The sequence below is a fragment of the Coloeus monedula genome (assembly GCF_965178545.1).
Source record: "Coloeus monedula genome assembly, chromosome: 3".
NCBI classification, from domain to species: domain Eukaryota; kingdom Metazoa; phylum Chordata; class Aves; order Passeriformes; family Corvidae; genus Coloeus; species Coloeus monedula.
Genome location: NC_138783.1, coordinates 52,897,575 through 52,910,872, shown reverse-complemented (window position 1 = coordinate 52,910,872; position 13,298 = coordinate 52,897,575). Strand labels below are relative to the sequence as shown.

General features: G+C 40.0%; 1 protein-coding gene across 1 annotated transcript in view; it reads right to left on the bottom strand.

Moving 5' to 3' along the window:
- The window catches only part of LOC309570804 (complement C4-A-like), a gene marked incomplete at its 3' end in the record, with an annotated part of 41,796 nt that overhangs the window by 5,794 nt on the left and 22,704 nt on the right, over positions 1 to 13,298 (bottom strand). The window contains exons 25-38 of the mRNA XM_082277816.1: positions 11,967 to 12,042; positions 11,380 to 11,536; positions 9,975 to 10,070; positions 9,489 to 9,657; positions 7,871 to 8,037; positions 7,268 to 7,426; positions 6,568 to 6,627; positions 6,010 to 6,103; positions 5,122 to 5,290; positions 3,433 to 3,520; positions 2,701 to 2,775; positions 1,977 to 2,085; positions 908 to 997; positions 448 to 540 (exon numbers count right to left, since the gene is read on the bottom strand). Of these exons, the coding sequence (XP_082133942.1) occupies positions 448 to 540; positions 908 to 997; positions 1,977 to 2,085; positions 2,701 to 2,775; positions 3,433 to 3,520; positions 5,122 to 5,290; positions 6,010 to 6,103; positions 6,568 to 6,627; positions 7,268 to 7,426; positions 7,871 to 8,037; positions 9,489 to 9,657; positions 9,975 to 10,070; positions 11,380 to 11,536; positions 11,967 to 12,042 (1,602 nt within the window). The remainder of the gene's footprint in view (positions 1 to 447; positions 541 to 907; positions 998 to 1,976; positions 2,086 to 2,700; positions 2,776 to 3,432; positions 3,521 to 5,121; positions 5,291 to 6,009; positions 6,104 to 6,567; positions 6,628 to 7,267; positions 7,427 to 7,870; positions 8,038 to 9,488; positions 9,658 to 9,974; positions 10,071 to 11,379; positions 11,537 to 11,966; positions 12,043 to 13,298) is intronic.

Below are 13,298 nucleotides of genomic sequence, written 5' to 3'. Positions count from 1 at the left end.
AACCAGTTTTCCTTCAGTAGTTTATCCAATTTTTTATTCAAAGAAGAGCCCAGAAAGGCAAATTAACAAAGGGAAAAATATTCATCTAGCTCTGCAGAAGAAGCTACTGCACCGTGGCATGACATGGAAAACCTACTCTCTATTTACATCCTGTAACATGAGGGATGTACGGGATTGGGGTACTGCACCATGGGTTTTTTCCAAACCCTGTAACATAATGCCATCCTTCCTTCCCCCAGCATCCTGCTGCATCTTTCCAAGGCCTTTACTTCCCAATTCACTGCCCTGATGACTAGGACTGCACATGCCTTAGTTTCATCTCCTCAGCAGCTCGGTCACATACAGAAACCCTACTCAATTCAGGAGAGGTCTGGGCATGTAAACCCACAAGTTTATACTTATTAAAATGAACAATGCTGAAATTGACAGTTGTCTTTCATGCCTTACCATAATCTGCAGTAGGTTGGTAGCAGACAAAACTAACACGTGTGGTTGGTGTTAATGCTTTACTGAAAGTTGATTTTTGTTTCGGGCAGGGACCTGGAGGGGAGACAACAAGCGATACACCTCCATAGGCATGGGTATGTAGACAGATGTAGTTTGCACACATTCACACATCAATATAACAGAGAATGTAATGGCAGAACAACTTTCTTAGTGGTATCATACAGGGTTTTTACATACACACGCACTGTGTATATATATTGCATTTAGCTATCAAAAGATCCTGGCTGTCTTAGAAAAAAGACAATTTGATACTGAACATCCTAGAGGATGAATGTGTCCTGTATTAAACATCAGGATAATTCTAATGGTCCTGGTCCTTTGTGGGCTTAACAATTCCCATGTTAAATGTTCCTAGAAGTAACTATCTTCTTTTAGACCAGCCTGTGTAGTCATTCCTTACCTTCTGCACACTGGCACACGTTGGCGTGGCACAGCTTTGAAAGCATGGCACTGTGCTTGGGAGCACTGTAGAACACACTGCACTTCCTGTCTGTGGACAAGGAACAAAACAGCTTGTCTGGGAGAGCTCAGGTAGAAAAGCCTGTACAGTACAAACATTTGCATTTGCAGTACATACATTTGCAGCCCAGCTTTTCCCTGGTCCAGAGAAAGCAGAGCACTGAGGGATCAGATGCGCATCGGCAGTTCACAAAGACCTATAGCTTAGGCACCTAGAGTACAGCATTTCCTTTCAGCTGGGCAACAGTTTGGGGTCATTTTTGTTCAGTTTGGATAATTTTTGTTAGGCCATTCTGTTGTTATTGTTGTTGTGGTGTTTTGTTTCTTTTGGTTTGTTTTTTTAAGTTGTAGTCTTCGCTCCCCCCACCCTGTTTTTTTTGTTCACTCTGGAAACTATTCATCTTAAAAGCATCTTTAGCCCATAGATCAACAGTGAACAGTACACTGTTTCACAAGAAGATAGGATCAACCAATAGTTAATGGGTTAAACCCAGTGTAAACTGTCTTGAATTCCTCAGTTAAGGCAAAGTAGAGATTTGATCTAATTTTCGAATATTGTTTACATAACTTTGGCAAAAGGGGATGATTTGCATTTAACATTCTTTGAATGAGGAACAAGACTGGTTTCCCTGGCAAGCACACTACAAAAGTCAAACCTCTAAGATTGCCTATTTTAGATGTATAAAGACACAGCCTGACAAAACAAAATGTGAGTGAAACATGCTTAAAAGCACCTTGAGAAACAGGAAGTCAGGAAATCTGATTTAAAAATCCATAAGTGCAAAAATTCATATTTTCAGTCCATTTGCAATACTGGACCATTCCTGAGAAGATCTCTGTTTAGATAATCTGAAGTAAGTGGAAGACAGTTATGCAAAGCAGGTTATTTTATCACTTGACAAAATTACATGGTTTTACGCACCACATCAAAATCAACTTTCTATAGACTGGAGGGTTTTTTTGAGGGTCTCTCCTCTAAGCAGTTATGCATCATTTTTCTGTGTCCTTACCAGGGTTGTAAAAATCATAAAGGATGGCATTTGCTGGCTGAACCAAGCCCATGGGATTGATTTGCTTTGCCCCAAATGATATACAGTCTGGGTCCGGTCCACTTGGGAGCTGGAGGAAAAAGGAGAAACAGTTTTGATGAGAAAACTAACTCTCTCTCCTCAATCAATTCCTTAATGTTTGTGCCTGTGCTAGTTGTTGAACACTTGTTTCTGACGGCATAGCTGAGCCAATACTGATACCTGCTTTACTGTGGAGGGGAAGCAACAAGTGGGTGTAGGGTGGAGTCATTATCCAAATTATTGGGAAATAGACATAGAAACTAGGGATCCTGATGTTTACATTTGTTTGTCACTATATGGATCTTGGTCTTGACATGCAAGATGTCCATGTGGAGTTTACAGGACTGCCAGTTAACACTTTTGTTACTGTGGATGGTAAGCATCCCTTCTGGCTACAGAGGGAGAGGATTTCTCTTTATTCTTGAGTCAAAGGCCAAATCTTGAATATGAACTACATTGCCTGGGACATAGAAAGGTGAAAGATGAAGGTGTGTATTTCCCTTCTTCCCTTCCTCATTGTTCTTTCCAATGAGCTGTTCAATAATAATAAATGACAAAAATTACAGAAAGGTAATGGAGAGTGAAAACCACAATGATTAGATTTTTAAGAAGTCTATAAGCTATCTGAAATGTCAGGGATTAGAAAATCATTGGGTTTGCTTACCTCACCAAAGTAGAGCAAAACCTTCCCTTCCTTGTACTCGTAGTGCTGAATGTACCTGTCTGAAGCTGTCACCAGCTGCAGGAAAAGAAAGAAACAAATCAGAACAAACCCCTGGCAGAACAGGAACACCTTTGCTACCATCCTCCATATTCTAGTTTGCTTTGTTCAGCTGCTTACTTTGTTCAGCCCTCTTCCTTCCTCCCTAAAGGAGACAGTCCCTGAGAGCATGAAACTGAGCAAAGCTCCCTCAACCAAGCAGGCTCCAGAACCCAAAACTCCCTAGCCACATTTTCAGAGCACTGTGCCCAATCTCTTTGTCACTGTGCCCTGCCACCAATCACCTCTAAAAGACTACTTGCCTTCTGCTCTGCAAGCACAGGATGCACTGTCCTGGTGTGTCACAGGACAGCAATATGTGTGTGATAAGGAGAGGCACATTAGTGCCCTGCTGAGCCCTGCCCCTATTTCTTTTACAAGGGACTAAGAAGGCTGAACTCTGTTCACCACAAGCTTTGCATTTCTTGTATAAATTCAGCAAATATTTGTATTAGAATGAGAATAGTGAAAACCAATCTATCTATCTATCCATCCATCCATCCATCCATCCATCCATCCATCCATCCATCATCTGTTTGTTTTCCCATGTTTATTCTATGGATTTTTTGGAATATTTTGAAAGAAAAATTTTCTAAAGGGTCTATAAAATGTTGCACAGAAAAATGTGTTTCTAACCTGTTCGAGTTCCTTTGTGTCAGGCTCCAACCCACTCAGCAGAGTGAGATCAACCAGGGACATCTTTGGTGCTTTGGAACCTGTGGACCTTTATAAGGGAGATGGTCAGCAGTGAACACTTGCACTGAACAGCCAGGTTGCTTTGAAGAGTTTGGATCTTCAGGCTTGCTAAAGGTGAAGCAAAACATTCCGCTCCATTTAACTTTCCCAAGTAGATTTTAATTTGAAAATTAGCTGCCTAATTCACTAAGAGTCACGAGGTAAAATGAGTCATCTAAACTAGTCAAATGGTCATCAAAAACCCAGGTGCCTTGCCTTAGAGGCAGAAAAAAATCACCTGTAAACAACAGTTGATTCCACCTTAAAAGCATTTTTGAAGACAGGGAAATAATACTGACAAAGTCTTTGTTTTCTATTGCCTACAAAGTGGAGATAGGAAATAAATGTATCCAAAGTTTTCACAGACTAAGTCAAATTTACATGACCTTTGCTGTCTGAGGCAAAAATCCTCATTGCTGTAATTATCCACTAAATACATGTATTGGATTTCCAATCTTTCTGCTTTCACCTTCTCTAATATTGGGTAGTTGTGTCATTGCTGGGAAGCGAAGTTGTTCTGTGCTCACACAGGGTGCCTTGACATGAGATATTTTACATACACTTAGTGGTACTTCAGAACTTTTTATTTTGGCACTGTCCTTTTCCCATAAGGGGTGCACCACAGTGTGGGGAAGAAGAATGGTGATGTAACTCATGCCTTCAGTTTTTCTCCCAGTCTTAACTACAAGGAGTTTCACACTATTGTCTAAGCCTCGGCATAACACTCAGCACAACAGTGGATGTGGGAGTGATAAATGGTGCATAGCAATTTACAGGGAAGATGATGCTTTGGCCAGTACATGATTCACTGGATATGTGCTTAATGAGGGAGAGTGAAACTTGGGAATGAGGATAACTTCAGTTCTTCCCTGCCATTGTTCATGACACTGTCTGGAAGGGGGGATAAAACCACTGTCTTCAGGGCTTTGCCAAAGCCAGTAGAAAACCAGAATTCTACTGGGGAGCAAAACCTGCTTCTGTCATCCTGCTCCTTTCTAGAAGAGGAACCCAGGATAGCCACAAATTTGTGCTTCTGAGACCAATGCCAGACTGTAAATGGGAACAAAGACAGGTGTTTCAGTATTATGCTGCATGGGAGGGTTTCTTTTTTACTACCTCTGCCCTTGCCAACTTCTTGTCACAACAGAAACCCCATCTACTCCCCTCTGCTCTCCTAGATAGTATTAGACATACTTTCTTTTTTTATGAGGCCAGAGTGTGACCACAAAGGAAGCAACAGTATCTCTCCAGAAAGCGATGAAACTCTGTAAATGTGTTACTACTGCATTCTAGCTGTATTTACCTTTTTTAATAAAAGATTTCTTTCAAATTATTAGCCTGCCAGGTGCTTTAGAGTCTCCCCAGAATCTGATGGGACAGAATCTGCAGTGGACATTTGAAATCTATGTAAGCCATGTAAATAAACCTCATCCATTGTGTGGAAACCTTTTCTCCTGCCATGGGAGGGAGGACACACATTCACAGTGTATGCACACTCACAGAAGGTCACTAGGTTGGATGCTGAGCTTGTGGTTATGAAGAATGTGACAAAGGAGAAAAACAAAAGGAGAGCTGATCTTGCAGACCTACCTGACACAGACTTTATATTGCAAGGATTCTGTTCTGCTGGGAGTAGTCACATCCCTTTTTCTTCTGCTGCGGATATCAAACCAATCAATTTTAGACAGCGTCTCAGATGTGTTGTTTCCTGAAGTAGTCAAGTCCTCATAATCATCGTCTTCATCAGAGTATTCAGCTTCTGGAGGTGAGAGACACGGTCAGCCATGCACAAATTTGCCTGCAACTTGGCTCCTTTTGGTATAATGATAAATACCATTGGGCAGTCATGCCATCACTGTGAGTTTTATAACAGTTCACTGTGTCAGTGTTTCCAATTCATTCAGAGTTAGAATTTCAGGGGTAACTATAGTAAGAAAAACTAACAAATCTAGCTAAGAATGGGGTTTAGGCTATGCATAAATATGTAAAGGACAATCCCCCCCTCCAAAAGTTAACAATTCAAACAGAAAAAAAATGCAGACATAGACAGAGATGATGATGAATACACACTTCAGGGGATGGAAAGCACATCCTTGCTCATATGAAAGACCTATGACAGATCAGCCTCAAAGAGTTTAAGCCCACACGGTAGGTCCCTTATTAGGCAGGGAACTGAGCTGGGCTTTCCCCTCTGTGAAGGGAGCTCACCTCCTGTTTCTTGAGAGTGTCTGACTGTAACTGTGTAACTGTTAAGTACCTGCTGCACCTACAGTCACTCAGATAGTTATTATACTATTTAAAATAAGAATAAGAATAATAAGGTACATGCAACAATAGCTAGGCAGAGTTCAGGGGCTTCTCCTTTTCCTTGTTTCATTCATTTGTTCCCACTTTCCAAGGCTGGAAAGCTATGAAATATTATTAGCAGCTGGCCAAATGTGTCACCTTTGAGACCCAACCCCTGCACCTTTTGCTCACCAGAGTACTTCAGGCTCCCTTCCACTTCCACTGTCAAAATCAAATCATTGCAGGTGTTGTTCTTCAGCTCAGGCGACCAGTACATTTTTAATATCTAAGATGAACACATAAACAGCAAGCCACTAAAAATATCATTTAAATGACATGGAATTTACTCATCCAGGACTTCTACACATGGTGATGGGACATGGGAGTGTGGAGAGAAAGACCAGTCCCCCAGTAGCACAAACTGGTCACAGAGGACTCTCATGGATATAAGCAGGTCCCATGTGCAATTCACAAATGATGTGGGACTCTTTTGAGATAACCACTCTCCCAACCACAAAGAGGTCTTTCAAACTCCAGCCACCTCTATCACCCCTGACATTTTATACATTTAATAAAGTTAAAGACAGGAAAAATTGACTGTTCATAAGGCCAGGCTTTAGGCCACAAATTTTAGAATTCTGGAGGTAGGAACACAAAGGTTGAGGCCATGACAAGTAAGTTTTCACTTTGTTTTCAAAAAGGGATTAAAAGAAGTCCAGTTGGACTCTGGACTATGAATTTACAGCTTACACTCATTGTCCCATTTCCTTTGCCGTTTACAGATACTTCAAGTTTTCTCCCAAGTTCAAACTGCAAACCAAGGGGAAAAAAAAGATTATTAGTCTGTGCTCAGCATTTGATCTATTGTTTTCCTGACATCTTGACAGTCTTCTATGCCTTTACCCCCTAAACCTGGGTGGGGAAAACTTTTAGCTATGGAAGGAATTATGATACCTCAAGTCTCATGAGATTTTAAGTGTGCTGTGTTACTGCATCTTACTGTGCTGTTTTAGGGCCCAGTAGATATATTTTAGCAACTTCACTCTCTCCTTTGTATCCTGGATTTCCCATTTTCACAGTTCTCAGCACACTGAAGATCAGAATATTCCCCTTCTTCCTCATTCCCTTGAAAAAGGGAATCCTGGCTCCCTTGGGTTCCTGGCTGCTCTTCACTTTTGGGAAAGATTCACATCACCAAAGTCCTCAAAGAGGCAGGAAAGCACCTCTCAAGTGTGCTGCTAAGCACCTGCTGGGTGGTGGTTTTTGGTTTTTTTTCTTTGTTTTTTTTTTTTTTTAACTTAAAAAAGATTCTGTTGTTTTAGAGATTAAATTATTTCAAGGTGTTATAAACCAGCTACCTCATGGTTGCTTAACATGACAAAAGTCAGGCCAGATGATCCAATTTCTCCTGTTTGAGGCAAAAATGTTAAAAAAAATTGTGGTTCTGTACCTCTAACTGCTTCTGAAATTCTTCATGGGCATCAGTCAGAACAATGCTGTAGTAATTTTGCCTTCCAGGTGTTCCCAGTCTGACAGTCAGGTTGGTGGAAACAGTATTCAGTGTCTGTATGCTGTATGCTGACAGAGCTTCTAAGGCCACCACTGTGTCCTAGGTGAGAAAGAAAAGCAAAAAAACCTAGCAGTTATGCCAGGTTATTTCAACAACATGTGAGATGACATTATCAGTCACCTTGAATTCAGTTTTATGCTTTTTGCTGCTTTGAGTGCTCCTGTATTTGTCTGTTCTTACTTGCACAGACTATTCATTTAATTTCCCAGCTTCTTCTTATAGCACTAAAATTATAAACAAATTGGAGTCCTGACCTTAGATTGTCATATGTCTTCATGAAGACAAAGAATTTTCTTTGCTGGCTTTTAACTATTTTACTTGGGCCCATTGCTAATTAACTATCCAAAATCTTAAGTGCTTTATACACCGAAGAAGTTGAAAATAAACTGTTATGATGCTTTCAAATATAAATGAAAAAGTTTTTATGGGACTTTTATTTCCTTCCCTCCCCTTAAGACTCCCCCTGAACTGGTGGTCAGGCACCTGTGTAGAGCAGTACCCTCCACCGTAGTTCCTTCTTTCTGTCAGCCATGCAGCAATAGGCCTGGCATATTCCCTGTCTTCCAGGAGCAAGGTTTGAAGCAGGGCATAGGCAGTGGTTTCCACCGAGACTGCGTTGTTGCCATTTCCCCAGTAGCGCTGCTGCTTTGCTGCAAGAATAATTCAGTCTTGAATGCCATTGGCAGAGACATTTGCCAAAAATTGCTATTGTTCTACACAGTGGATATTTCATGTCATGGCACTGCGGAACCACTGATGCCATGAAGACTTTTTGCCTTTTCTTTTATACCCCTGTTTTACCTTTTTTACAGCTTCTGTATTCCTAGTGCTTTTTACCTGCATTCTTGGACTTGTTTGTCAAGCTGAGAGACTCAACATTTTAGAAGCTTTGTAGGCAGAGGATAGTGTGCCCCAGACCCCAAGGTCCTCTCCAGAACACATGCTGTAAACTAAGATAGAGCCATGCAGGGGAAGGCTCCTTGGGGAGGGGGGCTCATTCAAGCCTCTCATTGGGGAATTTTTGATAGATATGCTAATCAGTAAAACCTATAATGTTATACCAGATCTTTTGGGGGAATTGCAGGGTGCATTTTGGTGCATTTGACCTGGACGTGTGCACCTAAGGATACTTAAAATAAATACCAAGGTAAAATCCCTTTTCCCTTCTAACTGTGTTTGACTCTTGATTTTAAGACCAGGATAAGGCATCACCACAAGACACGGGTGCTGTTGTGAGAGCAACAAATCACTTGGCAAGCAAAGAAAATGGAAAAGGAAACCCACAATTTTTGATTTTGACTTCTCCAACCATCACAGTCTAATGATCCCATTGTACAGAGATGTCCATCTGATGGAGAGGTAGCATTGTGTCTGGTGGTCCCTCAGGCATAATTATTAATATTAGTATTAATTATGGCCACAAATCCAGCCTTCCTTAGGTTCCATAGGGAACCATATTCCCTATGCTCAAACTGGGGCTGTTAAACTGCAGTGTATTTACCAAACACATTGGGAGGAATTACAAGGACGGCCGTGCAGCCGCGCAGCCGACTGACTCAGCAGTCACCCTGTGGGGTAAGTGGTGACATCCATGGGGAGCTGGGACAAAGCACTCAGAACTCATGGGGGGCTTTGAAGGCAGGTGGGCTGGAAGAGACACCTCCCTCTTGACCACAAATCCAGTCTGGACTACTCCTGTATGTTACTATTTTCTCATATGAAGTTTCTTCTTTCTCATTTGGCTTGGACATTTTTTTCTTCTCAGGGAAGCAGAAAATATAAATGAATAGTTACTGTTGTTTTGTTCCAATTCCAGAATCAGAGAAGGTCATGATCCAAGCTTCATTATGCTGTCACTTTATAGTGCTATTAATTACAAAAATTACATATTAAAATTTCAAACGTTGAAATATTTAATTATACAATTTAAATAATTAAGTACACATGTACATACAGTTGTCTGTATGTACATACATACAGTTGTATAAAATTAATTGTTCTTAATTTACTTCAATTTGTTTTGTTTATGTAAGTGTGCTCAGAGTGTTTCAATTAAGAAAAGTGCTTTCCAAAAGTTATTGTTAAGAATGGTTACCAGTACCTCCATCAAAAGAAGAACAGTCCCTTAATTTTTCTTTCACAAACTGAGCATCTTCACTATCAGACTGCACAAGTGTCAGAGCATAAGCAGTGATTACTGTAGAATAGCAGTCAGTATTTCTTGAAAATTGATTTTTCATGTAAGCCACTGTTCCTGTAATCACTCGTGCCTGTGGAAACAGAATGGATCCATTTGTAAAGATCACTGAGACCTACTGTAACTTCTGGCAAAAATACCAGGAAATTGGAATACTTCACTGTAGTATTTTTTAAGACAATTATAATAACATTTGCTTAGTGATTAAAGCCACTGATGATGGAGCGTGTAGCTCAAAACACCTTGTTGTATATTAGGCCATGGCATCTTTTCCTATCCACCACAGATGTGAGCAGATTTTAAACTCCTCATTCGCAGTTCTCCAAGAGACAGTAGGGTGGATATGCCCCTGTGCAAGAGCCTGCAGACTTAAAGAGTCAGGCTTCCTACCACATCAGGTGACTGGTAGACATGCAGGGTCTGTTGCAATGCTATGGTTACAAAGGCTGTCATAGCCAAATCCTCTTCTGCTGACTTAATGCCACCCTGAAAGATGAAACATGGAAAGGAAAAGTTAGAAGTGCATGGACATGCTTGTGATTAAATCTAGAAAGTCACTTTCCATGAAGGTAAGAATCTTCTATGCAAACCCTCTGATCATGTACCATGTATCTGTAGCCTTACATTTTTCTCAATAATATGTGTCCCTCTAAGGTATGTCTTCTACGGTGGCAGCCAGTTTGCATTAAACAGTGTAAGAGATAAGGAAACTGCCACGTTCTTCAGTTGATAATCAAAAATTTAATTATTTATCTTGCAGCTAACAATTTACAATTCCTCATTGAAACATTCATGGTTTCAATTTCCAATCACTAGGGAGGTGAGGTCTTTTTTCATTTCTGTGCTACTCTCTACACACTAAAGAGCCCTCTACCTTGCAGACAGAAATTTTCTCCTATAGAGGTATTTATACACCAATACCAGATCATTTCTTATCCCTCTTCTTGGTAAAGTAAGCACAGTGACCTCATTAGCTTTTTTCCCCTGAAAGTTCTTGAAGTATATGTAAGATTATGTCAGCTTGAACACAGGTCAAAAAAACCCTTTGACCAATCCTTGAGCTACTTGTTTCTTTTTCCCCAATAGTGTTACATCAGCTGTGAAACTGGCTTTGAGGGTGAAAGCCTCACTAGCTATTTGACACAGATCATTAATAATATTAATGCATGATTTTTTTATATATGGTCACTACACTGCGTTTCCAATGAGTTTTGGAAGATGCACATTACTTTCCTAGACTAAGTTCACGGGCAGTATTAAAACTTTGTGTTTCTATACAGTTATAGAGGACGTATAGACCAAGATATGCAATTAGAAATTCTGACTAAGTGTTATAATTTTCTTTTTTCACCATGGGAGTGGTGAAATACTGAAGCTGTTTACCCAGACAGACTGGGAGGTACTTGAGACCCAGCTGGACATGGTCCTGTACTATCTGATCTTCTGGACACCCCTTCAAAATGAAGTTACAATTCTACACTCTATTTCCTTTGGCAATAAAAGACATACTTTTTCACCAAACATGACCCTCAAAATTAATTTTCTAAGTGCTCTATAGGCATAGGTGAAATAAGTAGCTAAGACTGGATAAAAAGATAAAGGTGATGAAGTGCTAGCTATGCATCTGACATAACAGACCTGTAAACAAAATCATTTTACATTACAGATTTTGTACTTACACTACAGATTTATTTTCTTTACATACATTTCTTATTACTCAACAACTCAGAATATTCCTTTCAATACCTCATAGCCCTAAATGCACTACAAATTCTTCTAAATATGGATAACCTACCTGCATCGACCTGTCCATTACAGGGTGGTGGTCATGGAATGAACCATCTGCCTGCTGTTGATTAACCAAGTAGGAAATGGAGTTGATTATGTGACTGTCTTGGATACTGAAGTATTCTCTGCTCCTTGTGAGTACTTTAACAATGAATGCAGTTAACCTGCACAAAGGAAAATTTTCCAAACTTGTGCTGACAAGTATTTATAGAATTTATATGTGCTGACTATATTGACAGAAAGATAAACATACTAATTTTATGCACAGACTCATATTCAGTATAGTGCATTCATTGGAACCTAGTGAGTTATTACTCAACATCAGCATGAATATTTCTACTCTGTGGCAAATGCAAAATAATCAGTGGCTCAGTAGAAATCTCTTTCACCAAAGGCTGAACATGCTCAGAGAATTTTGTGGCTGATTATTCATAACAAAAGTACCTAGGCAACCACCAGATTTTCAAAGTCCATTGCCAAAGAAAAGCTTCTGATGCATCAAATTATACTAGAGGTAAATTGAAAAAAACCCCAACCAAATAAACAAAAATAAAATCCCAAAAATAAAACCCCAGGGAAAAAAAAATCTCTTACCATACACTACTGGGGGTTTCTTTAAATGCTCCATAGGAGCCATCCTCCTTCTGAAACTCAAGCAGTCTAGTGTAACCTGCATGAACAGGAGAGCACATAACTGTTCAGAGAACACCCATGTTTACTGGGCATTTTCTTTCATCACTTGTATTATAATGGACACATTCTGTATTGACTGGTGGAAGAGCTCATGGAGGTGTTCACTGGTGTGTAAGGAGGAAATGACTGGTTCAGCAGAAATTCACAAAAAAATGATCAGGCTTAGAAGGTCCTCTGTCTTGTTTGGCTTAACTGAGCCTTGAAAATAACCTGAAAACTGCAGATACCTATGGTTACAAAACATTTTATGTGTTGTGAATAAAGGGAAATTATTTCCCATTATTGACAACTTTTCAAGCTGTTGATTTTATGGTACATTGAATCAAAAAGTACACAAAACATCATCTATTGGGTCAGACACAGGCTTAGAAATCATGATTTGTGGCCTGTGATCTTGACTGCTGTTATCTTGATGAAGTTTGTATCATAGCCGCACAATTCATTTTCTACTCTGATGAACTTCAATAAGAATCAATAAAAGCATAATATAGGGACTAAAGAATGATGATAATACCAAATACTTAATTAGCAGGATCTCATGCCACATTTGACTTGGATAAATAGGCAAAGATCTCCACGCAGCAACTGCTAGCATGCTTTTAATATCTATACACTTATTTATCACATATAAAATGTGTGTCTCACATCTGAAGATCATAATGACAGGTGCATTGTATTGCTTTATGCCATAAGCACATCACTACAGTTAGACAGATCAGCTGTACCTGCTCCAATACTGACAACTCCTTGTGTTAGTGACATTTCCACATACTGTGGTCCTGGCTTTGCTGTATGTTTAATACCAGCTTTGGATCTCATCTTGGAGTGGAGTCTTCCAGAAGCAGACTTGCAGGTGTCCTCTCCCTAAGCAAACTCCCTCCCTGGCTCGGTCCAAGGCTGCTGAATTCATTCTAGCTTATGTAATGATGAATACAGGAGTGGGGAAGGGAAGGTGTCAATATCATGATTAGCACTGGGAATTTCTTTTGTCATATTCCTCTTGATAGCCACTGGCAGAGATGTCTACATCCCAGCTGGCTATCCTAAGCAGTGTCTGTGATCCATGGGGAGAAATAAGCATTTTTTAGGATGCGGTTTACCTTGGTTGATTTTGAACATTGGGAGGCAAAGAATAACTGGCCTTTGTTAATTTACTCTGAGAAGAGTTTTCATTGATCGGCTCAGATTTTATGTTCTACTTCTAAATTAGGCAAGAGAGAGGATGGGCTATCA